This window comes from Amblyomma maculatum, chromosome 1 (assembly GCF_055883805.1).
Source record: "Amblyomma maculatum isolate TAMU_Amacu chromosome 1, ASM5588380v1, whole genome shotgun sequence".
Classification (NCBI taxonomy): Eukaryota; Metazoa; Arthropoda; class Arachnida; order Ixodida; family Ixodidae; genus Amblyomma; species Amblyomma maculatum.
The window spans coordinates 504,320,126-504,347,735 of record NC_139344.1 but is presented as its reverse complement, the minus strand read 5'-3'; the positions used below and the strand labels follow the sequence as shown (position 1 = coordinate 504,347,735).

Below are 27,610 nucleotides of genomic sequence, written 5' to 3'. Positions count from 1 at the left end.
TATTGTTTATTGCTTCTAGGGTAATGGCGCCATCCTCGGTTAGAGCTGAATATCTATTCTGTAGCGAGATCCTGAACTCTTCTGCCCTCCCCCTCACCGCTAATGTGTTGATGAGTTTCTTTCTTACTAATCTGTTGCGTTCCTTTTTCAGATTTAGGCTAATTCGGGACCTCACCATCCTGTGGTCACTACCTCGCACTTTCCCGGTTACCTCTACATCTTGCATAATGGTGGGGGTTGAACACAGTGAGAAGTCAATTTCACTTTTATCTCCCCGTTAGGACGTTTCGATGTCCATTTCCGGTTCTTCCGTTTACTGAAGAAGGTATTCATGATTCTTAAGTTATTGCGTTCTGCAAACTCTACTATAGCAACTCCCCCCTGCTATTCATATAGCCAATGCCATAGTCACCTACTGTCTGGTCTCCTGCCGGCATTTTCCCTCGTAAACCTCTTGTATATTGGCTCATTGCCCGTATTCTGAAGTCATATTTGAAGAACATATTGCACAAGCACTTCAGCAAATGTAGTGGATTACAAATAAAAAAAAGAAGTTCGCCACTAATGCGTAAGTATGGGTTTTTGAGGGGTTACGAGGTTCGAAAACAAAGATACATTTTGGTTCCCCTGATCACAATCCAAGGCCACAGGTTGCAATCCATCTGCCAACAGTAAGTTGTAGCACTGGAAGGTGACGCAGAACACTCGCAGGTGCTGCTCTTTGCACTGAGATAACCAAGAGGCTGCATCCACAGTGTGCATATTTCTTTGGCCATGAACACAAGAGCTTTATTTGCAAGATTTTGCCGTTGTGCTGTACCACACAATCTTCAAAGGCTTGAAATCTGTCTCACACTGGGTTGTACGAAAGTGCAACATGCCTTTCACTGAAAATTATAAAGCAAGCCATGACTTTGCGGAAAAGACACTGCCCGTCTCTTGGTCAACTAGAAAACTTCAGGAAAAAGTTCACCCGAAAGCCAGAGCGGCAGGGACCTAATAGATGGAAGTTTTAGGCGTTGCCTGCAATGACGGTTCGGGCTGCGAAACTAGAGATCGAAAGCAAACGCTTTGTTCTGGCTGCACCACATGTGCTGGTGTTGCTCATCGTCAAGTGCGCCTCTACAAGAGCAACAAAAGCTGGGGTCACGCACAGTTTCTACCACTTTGGCTGCAGTCTTCATGGTCGGCGCTGGAGCAGCCGTCCTTGAAGTCTCTTGTTGCAGTCACAAAGCTGCCTGCGCTTGGCTCTGAATTAGTAAATTGGCAGCCTTTCACTGGCGGGGCAAACAATAAGCAGCAGAGCAATTAGCATCTCTGAGGTTTAGTACAAGTGCATATATCATTGCATGTCAGTGTGAATGCGTCACAATTTTTGCAACACGAACTTTCACAAGAAAGCGATGAACTGCTGCGCCAGGGTTGTGGTGATAATGTAGCACGCATTCCTGAAAGCTCTCCAGCCGTGTTGGTCAATGCAGGTGACGTGATAGCCCGAGCGTAGGTGTGGTGCGATAGCAGGAAGTAAAGCAAGAACTAAATATAGATACAACACAGTTGCGAAAGCGCAGCCACAAACCAAACAACGCACAAAAGATTTTCTAAGCCCCCTAAAGGAAATTCAGTACTTGCATAAAATTCTATCAAGGCACTGCCGCCGTGGGTCCGCGCTTGACTCAGCGAAAAACCGTGGGCTCCTGCGTCTGTGAAGCACGCAGCTTATGTCTTGCACTGTTCCAAAAGATTGGAAATGACCATCTATGATGAGTCGCTGCGATTGTGACTCCTGGAACTGCTTCGTTGAGCGCCTACTAAACAATTCTCCTATCAACACTTCTCAGGGAGGTATCCACAACCCTTCCCACCTGATTCTCATTTCTGATGCAGCGACCAAGTTCCGCTTAGATTCACATTTCCAAGAAGAGAGATATTAGTACCCTGGTACCTATTAATTTTCAGACAACTGTAACTTCCACACCAAGCGGTTAAGTTACGATATCACTCGTGGAGGAAAAATGCTTTCTGTTGAAGTTAACTTCTGCTTAGCACTTGGATTAGTTTACGCTATCAATTTCAATGAAATGAGAAGGTATAGAGAGTGCATAATAATTTTAATTTGTTATATGCAATACAAGCTTGAAGAGCGCAAGATATGCTTCTCACGCAAACAACAACTAAAAGGGATGCGCATCCTATCGCTTCTCCGTTTACCTATGCAGGTGAACATATAACCAATACAATAAGTTACAATAAGATGAACTCACAGACAGTTGTCGAAAAAGGAGGAAAACATGCTTTTGCTACCATGGTTAGCGACACAAACAGCAAGAACAGAGGTTCAATTATTGTAGTGAAATGCATGCTCTCATACGCTATCCATGAGCTCGCAATATCTCAATAAAAGTTTTCAGCTTTGAAGACAACGCAAGATTAAAACCTTTATGGACGCAAGAAACAAAAATCTAGCAACAAAATACTCTGTGCATAAAGGAACGGTGGCAGAATTTTTAAGGTTTGTTTTAGCAGGCCTTCCTGTTAACTTACGCACATCCTTAGGAATGAAAGGTGTGTAATGCAGGTTACTAAATATTCTGCAACACATGAAGCCACACGAAATTCCACAGGCGAGACCAGCCCGAAAAAAGCTATGGCGCTATGGAAGCAGACGACACTGACAACAGCTCACTCACCGGCGAAAGTTAGGCGGGAAGCGGTAAGACACCGACGGTTGAGTCCACGCTGCCGCATTGTGCCACAGAGCCTCGCTTCCTCATTTAGCACGGCCTCATTTTGCGATAAAACGCTAAGCGCTACAAACGAAGACGGAGAAGAGTAATACAATGCTGCAAAAAGACTTCGCACTGGCCACACGCCGAAGGAGACGAAACAAAAAAAGCTCGGTTGCAAAGGTACATTAATCTTACCAAACGGCGGCAGAGCAGCGACAAGCAAGGACGTCCAAATCTTTCTCAAAAGGGCCACTTTCAGACTTGCGAGCTAAAGTTATACGCTTTCCCAGGCGCACCACAGCAGACAGCGGTAAGAAACCGCTCCGTGGATTAGTCAGTTTCGTTGCCTTGCATAGTTGCCTCCGTGATTGTCTTTTTCGCAAGAACCTCACAGGGCCTGCGAAGTCTCACCAAGACCGATGCAGCATCAAGAAGGGCGTAATAAGAGTGTTGCAAGATTTTTAAAATTTTAAGAATGCTGTAATAAAATAGCTACGTTGTCAAATTATCTATTCTTCTTATTTTGATTCATACTTTTTAATTCTTAGTAATACTTTTTGTTTTTCTAATTTGAGTGCTTGCTCCCCCTCCCGACATGTGGCAATGCTGCGGTACCGCTAAACCACTTTTGAGCACAGCCTTCGCCATCACTCTACTTCCGCCATGCCTTGCCCACTGAAGAAATAACATTACGAGGCATATTGACGACTAAAGTGGTGGAAGGCGAAAGCCTGAGTGCCGCGTTCTGCTACGCATTTGTTGAGAATGTGGCAGTGAATGATGCTTCGAGCAAAGAGGGTGACTACTGTTTCACATTCCTCCCTGCCTTTACGCCATGGTACATGTTTACGCGGAGAATTGTGACAGAACCTGCGACCTTTCTATGCTGTGAAACAATTTTAAACGCCACTGATGCCTCCTCTGCTAACGGCTCCTAGACATCTAGGTCTGTCTTTGTTTGCTGTGTGGTGCGGCGTTCAAGAAAGCGCAAGTGAATGGTAGTACGGACGCCTGGATCGGACGGCCGATGGGGTCAGCTTTCTATATGCACGATTCGCCTTGTGACGTCATGACCTGTCGTGACGGTACTGACTGGGTCAGACTTCAATCAGACAGATGCCCACACACGAAAGCATCTATCCCACCCAACATAAGAGAACACATACTGGTACCGCCCTTATCTCAAAACATGCACCCTGACTACAACAAAGAACGCAGAGAACACAGAGCCAAATCCATCGCTAAAAGAATGAAACGCAAAGCAGTCGAGGAAGTTGCTTATGTAGACAAATCATGCGGACGACACGGAGCAGCCGTCCCAGCAGTTGTAAATGGAGAAGGTGCATCTAAAATTGCGGCTTCAACACGCACCCGCGACATTAGTATAGCCGAAGAGGTCGCAATAGCGCTCGCATGCACTGGCACACAGACCAAAATTATAATCAGCGAAAGCAATACTGCTGCCTAGAATTTTGCAAAAGGACGGATCTCAGAGGAGGCCAAAAAGATTCTTCTCACAAATCACATTACTAGAGCCATATCCTTCATATGGATACCAGCACACGAGTTTGTCTCTGGCAATGAAGCTGCTCACCTGCCCGAAATCTCTACCACCGGGCAGCAGTAGAACAGCCCGAATTCAAGAATTAAAGATTGCGCTGTCACATACAATGAGATCACTGAATCTTACAAGCTGATCGAAAAATCTACCCTCCCCCAGATTGGTCTCTCACTAATAATGAAGCACGCATCTGGAGGCGATTACAAGTCGGTAACTACATCTGCCCCGTCTGCGTTTTCTTAACACAGACCTTCTTAGCAACATTGCGGCCAAAAAGGCACGCTAGATCATATAATATGGGAGTGCGCCGCCTCCCCATGCGCCAGCATTAACACTGACATTAGAGAAGCCTAGGAGGTTTGTCTGCGGAGCGAAGATCCCACCGTTCAGCGGCACGCGACCCGCCTGCCGGCTGAGGCCGTGAAGAGTGCTTGTAACCTCACCTGACCTCAGCCTGCGCGGCCCTCCTGAGTCCTGACCCGCTCCCCGGCCTGCGTGCTGGGGACGGGAGATGAAGGGCTCCTTTTTCGATGGAAATTGGGTGGTATTCATTCATTCATTCATTCATTCATTCATTCATTCATTCATTCATTCATTCATTCATTCATTCATTCATTCCATGCATCGCACATCCCTTGTCGAACACAACCAGTATTTCAATGAACGCATTAATGTTCACTGGCGTTCTATAATTCGTGTACAGGCAAATAAAGGCGCCGTATCTGTCACTCGCGGAATCTCGCTGTCGTTCTCACTGCAGACAAGGGGAATTATGAAGCGCGTTTCACGATCCGGCCCGTGGCGCATAAGAATAAGCCATTCTGGGGGCTGTGCCTTAAAATGCTCCTTGCTGGAAACAGCGCATCGGCCGTTGGCCGAGGTATTTCGACAGACTCGTGCAAAGCTGTCCTTCCACACCTGCCCACCGGTAAAGTTGTCCTTAGTACCGTTATTCTACATGCTGACCTTAAAGGGGGCATGAAACGGCTAGAAAGGTCACTGACAAACGTTTTCAATGTGCAGAACAAATGCTTCCGAGCATTCGTTCAAAGTAAAACTCATCGGAAAAAATCCAGCGATTTGTTATTAATTTTTAAAAACAGCGTTTTTTGAAATTCGCGGGCGGCGCCATTTCCGCGTGGCGGCGAGATTTGGTACTATTCTGCCGTGATTTCCTACATCACCAGTCCCATAGTGACATGCCACGACAGGCTGCCATTGGCGGCAGCCGCGACGCCCTCTACGTCACTGACACACTTCCGGTAGCTGCGAAAGTCGTCTGCTCGAGTGCTGCAATGCATGCGTGAACCCGAGCTTGACGCTTCGGTTTGCGATGTTAACCGAAAAGGTGGTGGCGTCCGACTGAAAGTGCGCGTCGGTGCAGGTGTGCGAAAAGAGCACTAGCTGGTCCGATTTAACACCGTACCGATTAAATAGGCAGCATCAACCTTTATGTACCGACCGACGGTGCAGCAACGTACTGTAGTCCCGTCTCGTCTTTGCCGCATCGACCATTTGTGCGGCGTGTTAATAATAAATGGAACGTGCGTCAAAAAAAAGGTGTACCTTCAGATTCATCGCGAAAGTACACAAATTCGCACCGCTTAAGTGCAGCACCCGATGCCGCCAGGCGCGGGCGCTTCGGCCGACGGCACTGCGGTCGTGCGCTGCTCCCTGCTCGTCGCTAGGCCTTGTTTCTTTTGCATCGCAGCCACGGCGGACGGCATTTTAGTATCGTCCGCTTCGCTGCGTCTCTAGTGTAGTCTCTCGCGTGCTCCTGTGCACGATTCTTGCGTGTAGCTTCGGAAAACAGTGACAACCTGCGCTGCCGAACTGCATGTGGCGAGCTGCTTTGCTCATGTTTTGCGCCGTTGTTTCTGGATCGGCCAATGCGGACACATGAGATAAAACACGCGTGCACGTTACGCACTGGCACTTCCTAAACTATGTGCGTCCGACTGAAAGTGCGCGTCGGTGCAGCAGTGCGAAAAGAGCACGCAGGTCCGATTCAACACCGTACCGATTAAAAAGGCAGCATCAACCTTCGTGTAAATGAAACGTGCATCAAAAAAGGTCTGTCCTCAGCTTCATCGCGAAAGTACACAAATTCGCACCGCTTATGTGCAGCACCGGATGTCGCCAGGTTACCGCAGAGATGCCGTCCGCGGGCGCTGCGACCGACGGCACTCCGATCGTGCGCTGCTCCCTCGTCGTCGCTAGGCCTTATTTGCGTCGAAGCCACGGCGGACGGCGTTTTGGAATCACCCGCTTCGCTGCGTCTCTAGCGTAGCCGCTCGCATGCTCATGTGCGCGATTCTTGCGTGTCGGTGCGAAAATCAGTGGCAACCTGCGCTGCCGAACTGAATGTGCCGAGCTGCTTCGCTGATGTTTTGCGCCGTCGATTCTGGCTCGGACGATGCGTACACATGAGATAAACACGCGTGCACGTCGCGCATTGGCACTTCCTAAACGATGTGCGAAAGGACGTCAAAAAAAAAAAAACACTACACTATCCTTTTTGTTAATCTCAATTTTAAGATTCGCGGACGAATAATTCGTGCTCACCTGTCATCCGATATCCAAACTCTGTAGCGATCATCAGTCCGTGCTCTCGTCGGTGATACGTACGCGTATACATTCCATTCGTTATGCACAAGAGATGCCTCTCGCCGACCATAATGAAAGCAGCTCCGGACTAAAAGTGACGACGACATATGTTTGCACGCGGGCAACTCGCACGCTCGATCGTCTGCCAGCATCCATGCAGAGTCGATGCTATCGCGTCAACTCCGCGAGGGGTCACCGGCCGCCGTTGGTCAAACCGCAGAAGACGGTACCGAAGAGACTGACCCAGGCAGCGCGATAGAAGAAAGCGGTCTTGTAGAAAGCCGTGCTCGGCAGGAGTGCACGCTAATTTGCACTGAATGGGACAGGGATATGAAGGAAAGTGCTCGCTCTGCGGCGGCCGCCGGTATGTGTGGACTCCCACCTGCAGGTATGCGCTCGCGAACGACCCGAGTCGTTCGGGCTGCTGTCGCACACAATTCCGAGAGGTCAAGAAACTGAAGATACCGGCGGCCGAGGAAGACAGCAGACAAGGTTGAAAGCTATGCAAACGCAGACGGGACGGGAAAGGAATGCATGGGCGACGCTCTTGGGAAAACAGGCGCGACGACCGGAAGTCTGAGAACCGAGCGTCACCCGATGAGACTTCGTGGGCGGGGCTAGCGGGGCGGAGTTCCCGAGCTGTTTTCTTCTTTTTTTTTCTGGTGTCTCGGAGTTTAGAGTTGAGGGGAGCGAGGAGGAGCGCCATTTTTAATCGCCGATATCTCTGGTGTTAATGAAGCTAGCTAAAAAATTCTTGCGATGAATTGACCTGTGAGGGAGCACCTATCTCTCGACCGATTTGCTTTACCCCGTTTTAGGCATTGCATGACCCCTTTAAGGGTGGCCCGTACCGAGCACCTGACTTTCGAGACGCACTCGCACGGATTTTGTACCTCCGGGAAATTTTTTGCAATAGTGAATACCAAATGAGTCACGTATGGATGGTCACCTGCGAGAGCAGTTCTTCCAAGCAGAAGCTAGTTAACAAAGCAGAGTTCCCTGTTAAAGGGCTTAGGTGCATGGTGTTCGACCCGGATACAAAGAATGTCAAGGTAAAGCTTCTTTGGCTTCCCCGCTATATGGAGCACCGGAGGATTCTGGAGGCTTTAGAGCCTTATGGAGCGATTCAATCTGTGGAGCGTGAAAAGTGGCGTTGCCCAGGGATGGAGCATATGAAAACGGCGAACCGTGAAATCTCCCAAACGCTCAAAGACGGAGTGTCAGCAAGCACATTTCCCCACGCTCGTAATGTTTATGGTGTGCAGGCATTAGTTTTTATCCCAGGGAGACCTCCACTGTGTCTTCGATGCAGCCGGGTGTGGACATGTACTGCGCCAGTGTCGGTCGCCTCGATGCACCCAGTGCCGGCGCTTTGGCTATACAGTGGAGCACTGTATTTTGAGTTATGCTGATAGGCTGCGTCAAGGCCAGTGGTCACGAGAAGATGACGTGGCATCAGAACATATCATGGATGTGTCAGAAGTTGTCGATGTGATTGTGAACCCCAAATTGATGGGGACCAGAAGCCTTCTGCGCCTTAAATCAACATGGAAGAATCTGCAGTGAATAACCACCTAGAATCAGAGTCCCCAGGGCCAAAACCACTGAACCGGGCCCGCCTGTGAGTGCGACTCAGAGTGCTGGGCTTGCTGCGCAGGAACCACCTGTCACTGAAGGACCTCTGGATATGCCTACTGTGGAGTCAGTGGAGACGATACTGCCAGTGGATGCTCGCCTATCTTCCTTCGTGGTTGATTCTTCTTCGTTGTTGGAGGGTAACAGTGAGCCGTGTGTGGCGCCTACCTCTGGCGCTTCCGGTTCTCTGTCAGCTGTCAGTGTGGCAGCGAGCGATGCGCTTCATTCAGGTTCAGGGGCCGAAACCTTGGGTGTCTCAGAGGAGGACATGGACAACACAGCATCTTTGAAGCGTCCCGCAGATGAAGTGTGTATTGATGGTGCTGGCCAAAAGGCACACTGTAGAAGACACGGGAAGGGTGACTTTAAAGAGGAGGGTGATGTCTGCCCGAAAGGCCGCCAATTTGTAGGCGGGCCACCCCATTCCATGGGATGGTGTTTAATAGGACTGGTATCAAAAATGGATAGCGTCGCAGCATATCAAGTCGCTACCCTTAACATTAGGGGTATGCGTAATCGTCGGAGGCAGAAGCAGTTAAGTATGTTTTAACGAAATGGAGCGTGTCTGTAGCAGCAATCCAGGAAACAAATATTGTCCTCAGATGAAGAGACAAAAGCTGCTCTCGAGTAATTTTTGCCGGAATATAACATTATTGTTAGCCACGCTAGAGGCTTGTCCGGAGGGTGTATGCTATTCTTGGCCAAAACGCTAGGTATGACAGCCATGTCTCATTGCATAGATGACGAGGAGCGACTTATTTCCTGTGACCTCACAATTTCAGGCACGCAGTGGCGAATTATTTGTGTTTACTCCACCATAAAGCAGAGAGATAGAAGGCTTTTTTTCTGTCATAGTTAACCATTTGCGCACAGATCGCTAAAGTATACTGTTGGGAGATTTTAATTGTGTTTGTAGGGATGAGAACCGATCACTGTTATGTACGAGAGATGAAACTAGTGCAGCATTACTTAACAATTTGGCTTGTGAATATATTCTTGTGGATGTGGGGCAGCAAAACGATGACCGTATTTATTTTACTCATTTTCAGTTTTCCTCTAATGCCCGCCTAGAGAGAATTTATGTTTCTGTAGACACGTTAGCAAATGTGTTTGGCTACTGGATGCGGCCCATCTTCTTCAGTGACCACCGTGTGGTGTCTCTTAAGATAGGGAGGTACAGTCGGCTGTCACGAAATCGGCGCACATTTTCATCAAGTCGGCACGGCGCGAGGTCCGCGCGGCGTCGCGTGGAAAGCATGTAGAGAAAAGCCCCCTTCCCCGCGCGGGAGAGCGCGTAGCTTTGTACGCGTTGCCGCCACCCTCTTTCCCATTGCCCGGGGAGGACGGTGGTTCATCGGACTGGAATCAGCCAGAAAATTCCAGCATCTTCTATGGGACCTGGCCAATGGCGACGCGCGGCTCGACGGGGGGAAGAGAGAGCGCTATAACCAGCGAAGCTAAGTGTGTGTGTGCGCCAGCTTTGACACGTGCTAACAAACAGACGCGGCGCGCCCTATTTAAAGCGACCGCGCCGCTTGTTGAGCCAGTCAGTCAGTTCGTCAGTGTTTTGCGACGTGGTCGCCTGTGCTTCGGCTGGACTCCCGGGGATCACCCGCTGCTGGCAAGCCCACGGACTTTCAAGGGAGCGGCGCTCGTCTCGTATGGCGGCCACATCGTGACTCTTGAGGCGTCGGACTGCAACAGTGCCCGGTGAACAATTTGGTGTTTGTTTATGTACTCTCTCGTGTTTCATCTGTTGTAAAGCCTCTATGTTATTGGATACCTGTGTAATTGCATGCTTAGCGTTTGTTATTCTGTGAACCTCTCGTCTGTGCATTTCAAGTGATCTTGTGTGTTCCTTTGTATCGTCTCTTGCTGTGCATAAATTGTGTTTTGTTTGTTACTTCTGACTCCGATCCTTTCTCTGGTTTGAACCGGCGACCGCTGGGCACCAAACGACCACCCCCTTCTGTCACTACAAGGTAGTTGAATTCCGGCTGAGCTTGCCACGCAGGTCGAGGGCATCTCCTTTGCGACCGGAACAGCTACCCCCACTCACTCAAAGGGTGTCTGGGAGTGTGCGCACCGTTAAGGGCGCATCGTTAATAATACCCCATATTTATTAACGGGTGACATCGGCACATACTTCACCCTCGATGCGAGCTGGAAAAGATGACCGTGCTGTACCTACTTGTTTGAAAGACATATGGTCGAGCCGTGATCTTTTATTTTTTCAAAAATGAGACTTGTTTAAACACGACACGAAAAACTTGGCAATTGAAACCCTGCAAGAATCGCGTTCCTGTAGAGACACCACCCTCGTGACCTCTGGCGCATTCAAGCTGAACTACATGAGTTAGAGAGGATTTGCCCGGATACCAGTGTTGAAGAAATTAATAACGTAAATGCAGCTGAGCTTCAACAATTTGCGACGGAAAGATACAAGGGGGCCCTGAGAAGATCTAGGGCCCGAAGGTTTCTTGCGGAGCCGATTTCACGTCGGGCCCTGAGTGATGAAAAAGAGAATGCTCTTACGAAGGAAATATTGGAAATTCAGTATTGTTATTGCACATACAGTGATGCTCCTGGTATTCTTGCTACTCTCTATGATTATTATCGAAAGCTGTTCGGTAGTTGTGAAGATCCAAATTAGGGTTCAGAATACAATTACTTACTTGAGAACTTCTCTCGACTAAACGATGAGAAGTGCGCTGTAGTGGAGGGACCCATCACTTTGAACGAAATTAAATCCGCCATTTCAGGCCTTCCGAGCCAGAAATCTCCTGGCACAGATAGTATTACTAGCGCATTCTATAAACCATTTTCTCCTTGCCTAACGCCTGTTTTGATAGAAGTTTTCCAGGCCTCATATGATGTGGGTTTCCTGCCTCCCACTTTCTATTCTGGCCACACAATAATAATTCCCAAAAGTAAAGACACTAATCGCTTGAAAACTGTTGAAGAATATCATCCAATTTCCCTCTCTAATGTCGATTACAAAATTTTTCCCAAGGTTCTTTGTTACCGTCTGCAGCTGGTCATTATGGACGTGATAGGTTCGCATCAGGTATGTGGTATTTGAGGGTGCAGTATTCAAACACACATCCATATTGCACGTTCAGGAATGGAGACAGTATCAGATAGGCGGGCCAAGTAGCTCGGATTCAAATTGATCTGGCGAAGGCATTTGATAAAGTTTGGCACGATTTCTTGTTCGCGGTCTTGGAGCATGCAAACATTGGTGACGTTTTGCTCAAAGGCATAAGGCTGAGTTATGTGATCTCGTATACAAGACTAATTGTAATAAGGAGCTAACAAAAGCAACACCACTGGAATCATCTGTTCGTCAAGGATGTCCACTGTCTCCATTGTTGCTTGCCTTACATCTGGAACCCCTTTTTCTCAGTACAATTAGGATCGCAGCCGTCCTTAGTTTCATTGTGGCTCAATGTGAAGTTAAGATTTTAGCCTACGCTGAATATTTCGCCCTCTTTTGTTCTGACAAAAAGAGTGTACTTGAGGGTTTACACTTGCGATCTATCAGGCGCTGCTCTTAATTTAGATAAATCCAAAAGCTTTTGGTTGGGCCATTGGGCACTAGATCGATCCAGTTTGGAGGCATATGCTGGGACTTCTGTACGTAGGGGTGCCGCTGCACCGCGTTCGCAACAGCGCAGCCTGCTGCGATTCATAAATCGTACCTATGCGGCGACAAACACAGGCTTGGATGGGTAGGGAGCTCTCAGTGTTTGCTAGGGCACAGGTCTGTAACCTATTTTACTTTCCAAAGCTTACGTATGTCCTTCAAGTCCTGCATTATGCGAGGAGGAAGGTACAAGTAATACACAGCATATATGCAAAATTCGCGTAGCGGTCTCAATGGGAGCGCATGTGGTATGGCAACTTGTTCCTTCCCTTAAAGTTTGGTGGAGTGGGCCTTGTTCACTTCTTTGTGCATCAACTTGTTGCCATTTTTTGTTTTTCAAATTGGCAAACCACCCGTTTCTCGTAGCTGTGCTAATTAGGCGTGTTAGTCCTCATTTGGCTTACTTATTCGCACTGACTGGGCAGGCTCGTCAGGGGCATTAATGGGGATTCCTAAAGAGGCTGTTGACACTTAAGTTTCACTCGTTTATCTATAGATTACCTGTATAGCTCGAGAAAGCAGATGACCCAGGTTCTCACTGAGTCTTTGTTCCCTACAGCATTGTATTGACAGCTGTATCTGGGGCTTTGGGACACCACTGTTCTAAAGCGTGTTAGGCAAAGTGTGCATTCCTGCAGCCGCAAAAACTTTCTTATTCAAACTACACACAGCGCCGTTGCTTGTCAAGGCATTTATTCATGATAAGGAGATGTTTGTGCCCTGCACGGTCAATTGCCATCTCTGTAACATGCCTGAGACAATTGATCATTGCTTTATTCTGTGCCGTGGTGCTATATTTTTCTGGGGACATACTACAAAGAACTCTTAAAAGGAACTTAAAAAAAGGACATGACATTACAACATGCACTATTTCATTTTTGCCTCTTGACAAAAGCTCTGCCGTGCCTTATGGTCTATTTGTGTTGGTGGGACTGTGCAATATTTGGAAAAGCTGTGTGATGGACAGGCATGCCGAGACACCAAGATCGTCCAAATCCGTGTTTCAGTGTGCTTTAGTGAGGAGTGTATATGCTGCACACGAAGAACCTTCAAACTGTATGCCGTACCTAGATGCATGTGTGTGCCTCCCAGAATTTTGATGTTTTGATGACGGTGCGTTGTCGGGATATGGCGGGTTCGTATAAAGCAGCCCGGTAACTTCAGACGTTTAAGTGGAGTTTTCTCTTTTTTAACGGAAATAAATAAAACAAATCCGGGCGCTGTGGTAAAGCGCTGGATCCAGGAGATGGAGGTTCGATTCTCCGAGACAGGGTTTGTTATTTTTCAAGTATCGATTCAATGGTGATTGGGCATAAGATTTCTGGTTGGCTGCTTCGAATTTGGGGACTGGTGATGTCATCCCGTCTCGACCAATCAGAGCCGCCGTAAAAGCGGGACACATTTTGTCCACGACAACGATGAGGCATTAAAGGCTTTCGCCTTAAAAATCTTCAGGGGCGGTGCCCGTCGGCGCAGGTTATGACGACGTTGCTCCGGTGTGCGGAACAGGAAAATGTCCGAAATTCCAACAGTTTTCGTTCACTGTCGGATACAACCCGCACTTGTGGTTGAAGCTTGTAGATTGGTGGCGTGATCCTTGGGTGGCGGTTCTTTACATGTAGTCAGAACTTGCGCAAAAAGGCAAACCAGGTTAGACGCGTCCTTTGTCGCGCAGTTACGTATTCAGACGCGAAGAAGGAAACTCGGTACAGTGGAGGGGACCGGCTAACGGTTTTCGCAGTGAGGACGTCTTCAGAGGAGAATCACCTACCAACCGCTTTGCTTACCACTAACAATACTGAAGAATTCAAAAAGTAGTTACGGGAACACTTCGCAGTAGATTAGGCACATTTTTATTGTTGCGAAAGCAACACTACTCCAGCCAGGTCGGCTCGTTGGGTATGCTCGTATGCCGTAGCCACAAATGGCAATGCCAACTTAGGTATCTCGCTTCAAATGGGACAGTTATGTCCGAATCAGCCTGGTATTCACGTTACTACTATGTCATTAAGGCACGGCTCGGTTAAAGCGGGGCTTTATGTGCGTCATACCATTGAAGGCTGAAATGTCCCCCATATTTAGGTGCAATAAACGCCTTTACCACCTAAAACGTAGGTGAAATTTGATGCCTGCTTTTGTTTCAAAGATTTCGCTCCGCACTCGGTTCAGCAGCGTTGAACCCGTATAAGTTCTTTTTTCATTTCTGATGCTGAGAGTGCATGACACCAATTTCTCTGTGCGCTTCCTTGTTGTTAAAACTGCTTGTCCAATGTTCTTATCAAGTTTCTGTGTCTATTTGATATTTGAAACTGCTTTTGGGATTTTCAGTTGTACTCTTTCTACCGCACCCTGCACAGTCTTAACTTTTTTTTTCTCTTAGTTTTCTTGCACCCTCCATATTTTTTAGTATTTTGAAATCTGAATTTTCGCTAATGTTGTGCAATGATGTTACAGAGTATTTTTCTTAATCGCGTTATTGAGGCGCAGTGGTTACGGCGCTCGACTACTGTGCCCAAGGAAGCGGGATCGAATCCCGGCCTTGGCGGCTGCGTTTCATTGGGGGCGAAAAAGAGTGGCGTTCGTGTGCTGTGCGATTTTAGTGCACGTGAACCCCAGGTGGTCAAAATTTCCGGAGTCCTCAACTACGGCGTCTCTCATAGCCTGAGTCACTTTGGGACGTTAAACCCCACAAACCAGACCAAAACTATTATGTTAGGTAAAATAACCATAGTTTAGTCGTGGAAAATCTGTACCGTCCAGACTCTCTTAAACGCCCTCTGCTGGGCACTGTGGGAATGTGAAATAAATAAATCAATGAAGAGCGAGGCACGTGACGTAATGAGGCGGCGAAGTGGTGGAGACCAGCGCGGAACACCTGTGGAACACCGGAACACCCGGAACAACAGCGCGCATCATGTTGCCATGGTGACATCTTCATCAAGTGGTGCAGCGCAACGGCACGAAGCCTAGACGAGGGAAGGGAACAAACGCGACGCATGCGCATTTGCGGCCCATGAAGGGCAGGGCGAAATTCACTTCTACTGCCCTATTGTGGCCGCCCGGGTGGTGCAGTGGGGGCGGCTGCGTTGCGATGGAGGCGAAACGGAGAGGCGTCCGTGTGTTGTGGATGTCAGAGCACGTCAAAGATCCCCAGGTGGTCGAAATTACTCCTTAGCCCTCCTCTTTTTCAATTCGACTTTCACTCCCACCTTCCTTCCTTCCCTTAAAGCGCGGGTCAGGTGTCCACAGAAACAAGTGTGACAAGTGTGCCTTGTGAACCAATTATTATTATTATTATTATTATTATTATTATTACCCTAGTGTGGCTTTGACTACAGCAGCACACGCGACTGTATTTTAGCCTGCTTAAGTGCGGAATTGGTAAAAGTCACTTTCCAGGACTGCTTTCTGCATCGTAAATGTCTTCGCTACTATCATTATTATTACCGCCTCAAACCTTATTGTTATCTATGTGTTTTGTTTACCTTTCTGTGTTTATTTTGTAAGCATCGATCGGGTCGATGCCTCTTTAAGGGGGGAATAATGCTGCAAACCATTCAAATCTTTACTTGTTCTTCTCCCGACCAGCCGCCAGCATGCGGCCTTATCACTATGATTCTGGCAAGCCAGAAATTCTGGTTTCTTTGTTTGATCATGATCGTTGTCACGAAACCCAGCTGTATTATAATTGTAAAACAGTGCGAACAACGGTACAAGAACAAGAAAGACACGGGACGAGCGCTGAATCTCAACATAGTTTTAATGCCAACACTTGGCGCTTTTAGATGAAATACCGTACATTCTACATCACACTAAAGTCAATAAAACCAAAATCAAACGGCAGAGACATTGGACAGACATACTGCATAAATAAAAGGTTACTCGAGCACAAAAATAATCTAGACAGTTACAAGGAACTATCTTACCTGGTAAGCCTGCAAGAAGTGTGAAACAATGAAAAAGAAGAAGGGAATTTTCATCGCCTTATGGCGAAGAACAGATATACTTTACAAGCACTGCGATCAGACAACACGGGAAATAATGGAAGCCTTCCATATCAGTCAAGACTCAAAATGTATAAGCAAACCATCTGTTACTCTAAATTACAAAGATATAGCTTTCACTGGTGACCTTTGAGTGTCGCACGTGTCTCGGCCTTTTGGTTTTATCGACTTCAGTGTGACGTAGAATGCACTGTCTTTCATTTAAAAGCGCCCAGTGTTGGCATTAAAAACTTAGTTGAGAGTCCGCGCTCGTCCCGTGTCGTTCTCGCTCTTGTGTACCGTTATTTGCGCTGTTTTACAATTATGAACCAACTTTCCCAAATGAGAATTCTGCTTTATCAGTTTTGTTTTCGCGCAAAATGCGCCGAGATGCGTCTCGAAGATTCAGACCACTCGCGTATGTATGTTCTAGTTTGCGGCTTTATCGCGATGTTTCCTCGCCGCCTATAAATTGAGCGGTTGACGGAGTATAGTAGATCGACGAGCGCCGAGGACGATTGTTGCTATCACTGCGGGCGGAAGTCAATAAAGAGTTCAGATCAAGCCTCCTCATTTGTTGCCAACGGCATGGTCACCACTACGTGAAAATATATTCCCCACTATTCTTCTCCAAGTTCTTGGAGCATACAAGCAATACCTTGTCATATTCTTCAAGCTTTCATTTAGGATTTGGCCAACAAATGATACCTTTTTTCAGCCACGGTGACTCAGTCGCCGAGTTCGTATCTTTTCATGGATTTCTCATACAGAGCGACTGTTTTCGCATGCGTAAATTCGGACGATGCGTTCGGTTGCAAGAACTAAAAGTATTGGATTTTAAATTGCGGCTCATGAAATATTTGCACCCTCTTAGTTCTTACATAAATTGGCCTAAAAGCGTTATTCGTCTAAAGGCTTCTAAAAGAATGATTGCCTTCACGTTAAGGGTTTCAGTGGCGATGCTGAGGGCTACTAGGCCTCCGACGTTTCGTCGACGTCCTGCAGTTTTTGGGCTGTTCCAGATGATACTTGTTTTCACACAAAATCAGAGAAAATCACACGGGCATCACTAACACGGGACAAATAAACATAATGTTCCTGAAAAACTCTAGAGCATGAAACCCTGAGTATATGGGACACAATGCAAGGGCAAATCTCATAAAACGTAAACAGTTTCCATGAACGACGGCTGAATTTGAAGGCTTCACTATTTTCAGATCATGATTCTACCAAAATACGTTTTTAGCACATTCTTTCTGCATGGTTGGCAGAAAACAGTTTCGCCATCACCAGTAGTGCACTCGCGAACCTGTGGGTGGAGGTCTCTCGCTTTGTCTGGCCCGTCGAGTTCCCTGCCAGATATGCAAATAACGAGGCGTCCACGTCACTATTGCTGCTGTTAACGATGCATTTGCAGGGAAGTTTCAAGTGTGGCGAGGGAACTGGTTCGACGGACGGGTGGAGGTCAAAAGCACGGTAGTGATGTCGGAAGAATGGTCTTCATACAAGCAATAAAACAGCCTGCTATTGAATACTGTTTTGCAGGGTGATGAGTCATCGTATGGATGCACGGCTGACAGGACAGAATGTCAGTGAGGCATGCGCCTCCCAGATTGCCATTTGATAAGGATAACATGTGCCCCCCCCCAAGCAAAATAAAGCTCATATAGCAGGTTACCTTGGTGGTTAAGCTGTTTCAAGCTGGCTTATGCAGCAATTCCCAGTTGATGTCAATAATGACTACTAATAATTACATGTATTAATGTTAAGTTACAAGTGACGATAGTGAATGATGAGACCACATACAGCTCCGTATAACGCGACATGACTTTTTGGGATCACGATTTCCCAAAACCATTCTCGGCCCAATTCCGGCATTTTTTTCTCGAGAGCGATTTATTGCTATCGCTTCTAAAGAAAGTTGTTACTCATAACTGAAGGCCGCGTACGTGCTGCACATAGGCGCACCTGCATGCGGTGTCTCTGGGGCAGGTGCGTGGCCAGGAGCGTGGCGGTGGCAGCCTCCCCCAGCAGAGTCTCGGTGGCGGCCAGGCAGAAGAGAGGCGAGCTCTGCTGTGCGTCCACTTCCCCGCCTAGCCGAATGTAGGCCAGCAGTGGATGCGCTGCCCAGCCCAGCATCTGCAAGCACCCCGTGGGAAATGAGACCTGTGTCTCAGCTACTTCATTCTAGGTATCCGTTATTTCTGCCAACCGTACCGGTGGTCCAGTTAGTCGCGTACCCGACAACATAAGGCCAGATTTAGGTGCTTTGCAGCAAGAGGCGCCTGATGTCCTCTGAGTGTGAATGTTACATTTCCTGTGGTAGCGAAAACGTACAGTGGTCAAATATCTTCCTTTCTGTCCTTCCTATCTAAAATGAAAATGCGGCACTGATACCGGCGCGAAAAACGAGATGGACAAGACATAGCCTCCTTTATACACTCTGTGCCTGCCAACTCCACGCTCCGCGGCCGTCGCCGCCGCTCCTCCTCCGTTGACAAGTTACGCCGCTGGCTGCCAAGAGATGGCGACAGCGACGTAGGGTCACCTTCGCCAGGCGAGTGCCGGATGCGTCGTGTTGCAAAGCGGTTCGGATAGCCACGCGCTGCCGCTGTCTCGCTGTTTCGTGGACTGTTCTGCTGTGTGCAAGGGCATGCTTCTACTTTTCTCTGCCTTCGCGTGCCGCAGGAATACAGCATTGCACCAACTGGTAAGTGCCAGCTTTGCTTTGTCCTTCCGGCGATCGCTGCGTAGTATTCAGCTGCTTCGAGGCTTGTAAAATATAGTGACAGCACCAATGTGTTTATTAAGCGTCAATACTGCAATAGTAATGTTAGATGCGCATCTGTGCTTCCTGGACTGCAATGCTAATTGCTTCCCTGCCTAGCTCGTCTGCGTAGTGTGTTAGTGTGCTCCCGCGAAGCTTTTTTTTTGCAGTATGCGCTAATTACGAAAATTTGTGATAAAATAGAAACGCAAGATCTACCTATTGTGAAGATGACTACTTTAAAGTGAGGTAAATCAAATCTTGCAAAGCCTATATTAGTTTCCCTTCTTGCACCAACCGCATTAAGGCCTGTGCGAAATAATGACAGCACCAGAAGTGTGTTTATTACGCGTCAGTAAGGTAATATGACATGAACAACGGCGCTAGCACACTTCTGGTAGCCAATCCTCTTGCGTCTCCCGCTATGTTGATCGAAGGGGAGTGTCTTGGCCGCATCGAGCCCGTGGACCTTCTGTTCGCCTTTGATGATGAGTCATTCCCTGTTTGCCAAGTTGACGCCTTGACCCCAACTCGTGTGGCTTCCGATCCGCTACAGCAGGACCTTTTTGACCATTCTGTGGACAGCGCTCTAAAGCCGCGCCACCGCGAGCAACTTCTTGACCTTCTGCACCAATTCCGCTCCTCCTTCAACATCCCCAAATCTTCCTTGGGCCGCACGACGACCGTTTCCCACCTCATCGACACTGGCGCTCATCCACCTCTCATCAGCGGCCATATCGTGTGTCCCCGACTGAGCGCCGTGTTATTGCCCAACAAGTCAATGACATGCTGCAACGCGGAGTAATTAGAGAATCCTGTAGCCCATGGTCTTCTCCTGTGTTCCTAGTTAAAAAGAAAGATGGCTCCATACGATTTTGTGTTGATTACCGCCGCCTCAACAAAATTACTCGTCGTGATGTGTGCCCCACACCTCCACCAAGTGAAATGTAGATTTAATAGATGGTTTGAACGTCTAGCGCTGCCAGTAATTCGGGCCCAGCAGGGTCGAATTGCCAGCCGCAGGGCACAGCTTCAGCGCGAGAGATGGGCGCCGGAGACAAGCGATGGTGATGGCGATGCCGCAGCGCTTTCTGTTCTTTGTCTTCTTTAGAATAATATAAATGTGCACGTGTATTTTCTGGACTGCGACGCGAACTTCCCCCCTGGTTAGCTCGTCTGTGTGGTATGTTACATGTGCTCCAGCGCAGTATTTTTTGTTTCGCTAACTGCGCACTTCTGTGAAAAAAATAAAAACACGAGCTTTGCCTATTGTGACGATTATTTTGGAGTGATCGAAACAGAAAAATGCAACGCGTATATTTGTCTTTCCTTGTTTTTCTAGTTAAAAAGAAACGTTTGTACGACGCGATGAATCATTGAAAGTAACAGCTGATACCAAAATTGTTCTTCTTACAGATCTCAATGGCATACTGCGATGCAGTTGTTCCAATCATCTGTAAATCAAGCTGGCTTCTGAAGTGCTATCAGTGACAGCAGTCACCGTGAACTTTTTTCCCTACTTGTGGCAGCTATTCATCACACCACTTCTACGTGGTACTCGTGAAGCACAATTGCTGTTGTGAAATGTGTAAATAAATGCTGGTGCCTTTCTTCTTAAATTTTGTTTTATTGCAGCGTAGACTAGCATTGTAATTTTTCTATTACCATTGGTGCTAGCGGAGCAGTCATGCAGTTTTTCGAGCCATGCGCAATTTCTTGAAACTGCCTGACATAAAATGTCATATAGCGTTGGTGTTATTGCCTAACAAGTATCATGATCACATCACTTGTTATGCTTAGTGGATGTCGGCCTTACAAGGAAATATGCTAAATATGCATGACTCATGCTGAGGAACAGTTATACCGCCAGCGAATAACAGCGCTCCCGCCCCGCGCCGACATTTGTAACCGTGCGACCCGTGCGCCTCGACCCCTACGTCAGCGGCGTCCTCAGCGAGGGGACTGCGCAACTTTACTCGACGGCGCCGCTCTATTGTTCGCGCGGCGCGTTGACAGCCACAGAGTATAAAAGAGGCTATGGACAAGATTAAGCCGAAAATATTATATCCTTTATTTGTTGCTGCTAAGAACCGTTTGCAAGCGGCGTTATCTAAGTGCATATCGCGCGCAGAACGAACGTGAGCAGTTTTCCTCAGTGCCCCCGTGGAATGACTTCATCGCTTTTTGTGTAGAATGACATGCGCAGAGATTTATGTTGAATGACTTAAGCTAAGCCCCGACAGCTTTCCCATTGTTCAAGTCCTTACTAGTTTCAAAGGACCAATTTGCCTAGATGTTTCTCGTAAAGTTTAAAAATTCCAGCAGTACACTTCAGCCTGCTTAGCTCATGTAATTCAAAAGCATTATTCTTACTATTACCGCTCACTACGACTTGGTTATGTCCACAAAGAACGCGTACCATCTGGCTTTGGTTCACGGACGTCCCAACGGAAGTTTGGGAGACGCCGCAAAGGAGGGCTCGGGAGAGTTCGAACACCTGGGGTTGCCAAACGTGCACTGACATCACACGAGCGCCTTGCTGCGACTGTCTGGGTACTAGGCTTAATTACGCAGGTGAAATGAAGGAGCGTCGCAGATGAAAGTTCAATAGGACGTTCACTGGAGAGGCGCATAATGCTATCACATCTATAGTCACGGAGTACAGTGCTTTCTGGCGAAGGATCTGCAAAGATGATATTTCTTAAAGTATCATTGCGGACATTTTCTGGTCCTACGAAGCACGCGACAAACCTCCTTCCGCATTGTCCAGTTTTGCAGGCATTCAGGCTTGTACGACCACTGAGCATACTTGCTGCTATCGCTACCACAGAGTTGCATGGGTATTTTGCAGGTTACAGTCACCCAACCAAGAAATTCATTTCGGCGCAAATTTATTATTATTATTTGCAGATACTGCAGACCGTAATATACATGGTCCAGGCAGGAGGGGCATTCATAACAAAAATGTAAATACACTGTAAGGTGTTTATTGGAGCACCAAGACCGTAGGCAACGTCCGCAAACCAAAGCGACGGGGGTAGCGTTCGAACCAACAGTGCAGTGCCAACAAGGCTCCGGCTCCACTTCGTCTACCTCTTCCGGTTGGCGCGCGAGCTGATGGCGATCGGAAATACTACAATACCCCCCGGCGGAAAAGGAGCCATCCTGGCGACTTATGGTGAGGAAAGGGTAGGGGGATCATAATACGGCTTGAGGCGGTCGACATGTACAGTTTCTCGGCCCCGGCGGCGATGATCTGGAGATGGGTTCAAGGGCTCTACTACGTAATTGACGTGAGAAGATTGTTCGAGAATGCGGTAAGGTCCATGATAGCGCGATAGGAGTTTGGGTGAGAGGCCGGGTGCAGAGGAAGGCACCCAGAGCCAAAGGAAGGCACCTGAGGGATAGGAAGGCGCTGGATTTGTAGGGTCCCGGTCATGCTTTTGTTCAGCCTGGTTCTCCGTTGTGAAGGAGCGCACCAATTGTCGGTATTCTTCGGCAAATGTGTGCGCTTCAGACAGTAGAGTAGTCCCTGAAGCGTCGGGGTGATAGAGCAGCATAGTATCCATGGTGGACGTGGGTTCACGACCATAGAAAAGAAAGAAGGGGGAGAACCCAGTCGTAGTCTGCGTAGCCGTATTGTAGGCGTACGTTACGAAAGGCAGCACTTGGTCCTAATTAGAGTGAGCGCTATCAACGTACATGGCTAGCATGTCACTAAGAGTGCGATTAAATCGCTCAGTCATGCCGTTCGTTTGGGGGTGATACGCTGTGGTGTTCCGGTGAATGACCTGGCACTGTTTGAGAAGGGCTTCGACAGTGTCGGAAAGAAACGCATGTCCGCAATCACTGATCAATTCTTTCGGTGCGCCGTGACGAAGAACGAGGCGATGCCGAATGAACGAAGCAACATCCCGTGCGGTGATAGACTGCAAGGCCGATGTTTCCACGTAACGGGTTAGGTGGTCAACGGCTACCCAGCGGTTGTTAGCCGAAGTGGTCGGAAGCGGGCCATACAGATCGATACCGACACGGTCAAAAGGGCGGCTGGGGCAAGGCAATGGCTGCAACGGAGCGGCTGGCTGAGGGGTTGGATTTTTGCGACGTTGGCAGGCGGTACAGGAACGGATGTATTGACGAATGAAGCGGTACATGCCGCGCCAGTAATGTCTCATACGCAGTCGAGAATAGGTTTTCATGACACCTGCATAGCCGCATTGGGGATCGGCGTGGAAATAGGCGGAGATTTCAGCACGGAGATGTCGCGGAATCACGAGAAGCCACTTTCGCCCTGTAGTATAGTAATTGCGGCGGTATAAAAGTCCATCACGAGTGGCGAAGTGGTGGGCCTGACGACGAAGTGCACGTGACGGAGACAGCTCTGCGGGCGTATACAGGAATGTTAAGAGGGAGGATATCCATGGATCCTTCTACTGCTCAGATTTCATGTTGGTAATGTTGAGCGGCGACATATCGTAGGCGCAAATGAAGCCACCCGTCGAGTCATTAGGAAGCGGTGGACGGGAAAGGGCATCAGCGTCGGTGTGCTTGCGTCCAGATCGATAGATGACGTGGATATCGTACTCCTGAAGACGTAACGCCCAGCGGGCGAGGTGGCCGGAGGGGTCTTTGAGGGAGGATAGCCAGCAGAGCGCGTGGTGGTCGGTAACAACGTAGAATGGGCGACCGTAAATATAAGGACGAAACTTGGTAATGGCCCATATGATGAACAGACACCCCTTTTTGGTCACAGAATAGTTCAATTCCGCTTTCGTGAGGGTACGACTAGAGTACGCGACGACATACTCGGAATATCCAGGTTTCCGTTGAGCAAGAACAGCGCCCAGACCTGCGCCGCTTGCATCAGTGTGTATTTCGGTCGAGAAGGCAAAATGGCGGAGTATACGGGGGTTAGACCAGTAGACGGCGTAGTCTACTGAACGCAGCATCACAGGCTGGTGACCAAGAGGAGAGGTTCGGGCCTCCGGCGAGAAGTTGCGTTAAAGGGGCGATGATACTGGCGAAGTTGCGGATAAAACGGCGGAAATACGAACATAGACCGACAAAACTGCGAAGTTCTTTCAAGGTTGTGGGCTTGGGGAAGTCTGCGATGGCACGAAGTTTGGTAGGATCCGGTAGAACGTCATCCTTGGATATGACATGACCAAGTATTGTGAGCTTGGTAGCGGGAAAGTGACATTTCTTCAAGTTGAGCTGTAGGCCGGCTTCAGTAAGGCACGTAAGGACACGCTGAAGGCGCAGAAGGTGGGACGGTAAATCTTTCGAGAAAACGGCAATGTCATCTAGATAACAAAGATACGTTTCGCATTTGAGCCCACTGAGAATGTTATCCATCATTCTCTCGGGGGCGTTGCACAGTCCGAATGGCATCACATGGAATTCATGCAAGCCATCGGGAGTGATGAAGGCTGTTTTCGGGCGGTCAGCGGAAGTCATCGGTACTTGCCAATAACCAGAGCGCAAATCTAGCGACGAAAAGAACTCCGCTCCTTGCAAACAATCTAGCGCGTCGTCAATTCGTGGTAGTGGGTAACATCTTTGCTGGTTATCTTATTTAGACACCGGTAGTCCACACAGAAGCGGATCGTGCCATCTTTCTTCGTCGCCAACACTACGGGGGAGGCCCAAGGGCTATGAGATGGTTGTATGATGCCCCGTTGAAGCATATCGGCGACATTGTCACTAATGACGCGGCGCTCAGTGGGCGACACGCGATATGGTCGCTGCCGCAGGGGAGCATTAGAACCAGCGTTGATTGCATGAGAAACGGTCAAGGCGCGGCCCAAGGAAGGCTGGGACATGTCAAAAGATGCACTGAAGCGCTGAAGGAGAGCGACTATTTGGTCCCGTTGGGCGGACGGAAGGTCGGTCGCGATAGCTCGATGAAGGGCGTCAACAGGAAGCTCATCACTCGTAGCAGCACAAGACGTCAGGGCAGCGACGTGAGGAAAAACTTCAGGTTCGGAGAACATGTAAGTGCGATCAGGGTCCCGCTCTTCAATGTAGCCGAGGCACTCCCCGCGAAGAGCAATCGTCGGGCAGGGAAAAGGGTTGGAAGCATAGATGACACAGCTGCTATCAGAAATCGTTAGAACGGCGAAAGGAAGAAGGAGGTGGTTATGGTGGGCGGAGGTGAGTTTGGGCGTAAATAGAACAGGACTAGGGAGGGCAGATGTCGAAATAAAGGGAACGAGAACAGAAGAAAAGGGAGGAATGCCGGTGTCTGCAGCTACAAGGAGTTTAGCAGGGCGCACAGGCGGGTCGCACAGGGAAACATTACACACAGGGGAGTCGACAGAAAGTCGTAGCCAAGGATGATGTCGTGGGAGCAGGCGTAAAGCACCACCATCTCGACGAGAAACGCAATGTCTTTGATGCAAACTCGTACCGTGCACGCTGCCACAGGGGAGATGCGCCCTGAACTGGCCGTACGAAGCGAAAAGGCTTCTGCCTTTTCGGCATCGTGACGTTGCGAATTTTGTGGCGAAGGGCATCACTAATTACGGAAACGGCAGCACCTGTATCCACCAGCGCAAGAACGGGAACACCTTGTACGAACACTTCAATGACGTTGGCGGGAGAAGGCGGAGGACTTAACGAGTTCGTCAAACGCGCAGTTCTTGCCTCCGGAACTGCGGCATTTAGTTTTCCCCTTGCGCAGGGCCTGGCGCCGGAGCATCGGCGAAATGGAACGTCGGCGAGGCGAAAGCGAACGGCGTGTCGAGTACTGAGCCCGACGTGGAGACGATCCAGAAGAGACGTTGCTCAAGGGCGGCTCGGGATCATAGTGGTCCTGACGGACTGCGTTCTCAGGATGAAGCGGGCGCTGACTGCAAAGGCGAGCGACGTGACCCGGGAGCCCGCAAGCATCGCAAATTGGGCGATTGTCGGCGGTTCGCAATGGGTTAGTAATGCGGCATCGCGGTCGAGGGATCGGAGACTGAGGGGTCATGAAACGAGGTGGAGCATAAAATGTAGGGCCGTTCTGGTAAGACGATGCAGGAAGCGGACCGCGCGTTCCAGCGGTTACTTGGGCGTAAGTGAGTGGGGCTTGCACAGGAGCGATGGGAACACTAAAAGGCAGCGCTTCGGCGACTTTCTCCTCGATAACTTGGCGGGTAGCCGGCGAGATGTATGGCGCGTTGGCCGGCGCTAATTGCGAAGTGCAGACGGTCGGCTGAACTGGATGGAGGAGGGACAGCTAGCGTGCAACGTCTTCGCGGATGAAGTCTTGGATATTCTGCATAAATTGAGACTGTTCCGCAGACTACGTAGCCAGTGCCAAGCCAGCAATGCCGGCAGGCGCGGCAGCCCGCCGCGTAGAAGCGCGTTGCTTTCGTAGCTCGTCAAACTTCTGGCACAGGGTTATAATGTCGGATACGGAAGTAGGGTGCCTGGCCGACATCATATAGTATGCATCATCAGTGAAGCCTTTTAGAACATGTGTGACTCTTTCGGGCTCGGGCATGGACGGATTGGCCCGCTTGCAGAGGTCAACCACGTCCTCAGTGTAGCTGGTAAACGTTTCCTCGGGAAGTTTAAGCCGTGCATGGAGGCGTTGTTCGGCGCGGAGTTTGCGTACCGCAGGACGGCCGAAGACATCCGCGAAGCTCTTCTTGAAGACAGACCACGTCGAAAGATCGGCTTCGTGGTTTCGAAACCACAGATTTTCCACGTCCGTGAGGTAGAAGAGGACGTTGCTCAGTTTTATGGAATCGTCCCAGCGGTTTAAGTGCTGACGCGCTCGAAAGAGGCCAGCCAGTCGTCAAAGTCATGGTCGTCGGTACCACTGAAGAAATGTGGGTCACGGGGGCGTTGTGCCCCGGGACAGAAAATGGTGGCAGAAGTGGCAGGGATGGGCGCCGATGGTTGGCTGGGAACGTACTGCATGGTTGTTACCGAAGGCGGTAGCGTGCGGTTCCGAAGTTCCAGAGTGAGATTTGCGAGGAGGACCGAGGCGACGATCGAGACACCTCCACCAAGTGTAAGGTGTTTATTGGAGCACCAAGACCGTAGGCGACGTCCGCAAACCAAAGCGACGGGGGTAGCGTTCGAACCAACAGTGCAATGCCAACAAGGCTCCGGCTCCACTTCGTCTACCTCTTCGGGTTGGCGCGCGAGCTGATGGCGATCGGGATTACTACAACACATATAACAAGCATATGGCCACAAAAACAAATTGCATACCAGAAACAATATTCATAACGAGCGAAGCACAATTAACAACACAAGAATTGATGCTCCAATTCTTAAGCAAAGTCGCTGGATGCGAAAGTGTGCAAAGGCAAGGAATTCCAATCACCGATAGTTCTGGGAAAAAAAACTATGTTAAAAAGTGTTTCTTCTTGCAAAAGTTGGAGCCAAGGAGCGAGGGTGTGTGTCTAGTCTTCCTGGTGCAATGTGGCTTTACGCAATCCGGCAAGTTTAGCCTTAGCTTACCTGAGAGGCAATTATGCAAAAAGGCGAGCCGACTAACTTTTTTACGAGATTCCAGAGATTCTGTCATGCTGCCGCATAAATATGGATGGAGAATCGTGTTTACTAAAGGTATACCGAACAGCTTTTCTTTGGACTGCAGTATTTCCTTCGTATTGTACGGATCCCAGTTTGGCTGGCATTGAATGTGCGCCTTTCTCTTTAGACACCACAGCTTATAACGAG

The 27,610-nt window shown here is 48.9% G+C and overlaps 1 protein-coding gene and 1 pseudogene across 1 annotated transcript in view; one reads left to right on the top strand and one right to left on the bottom strand.

Moving 5' to 3' along the window:
* Positions 1 to 27,610, bottom strand: part of LOC146210348 (neprilysin-1-like) — a 597,280-nt gene that overhangs the window by 54,284 nt on the left and 515,386 nt on the right. Inside the window, exon 6 of the mRNA XM_084575627.1 lies at positions 18,130 to 18,300. Within this exon, the coding sequence (XP_084431753.1) occupies positions 18,130 to 18,300 (171 nt within the window). The remainder of the gene's footprint in view (positions 1 to 18,129; positions 18,301 to 27,610) is intronic.
* On the top strand, positions 5,131 to 8,463 carry LOC146210354 (uncharacterized; annotated as a pseudogene).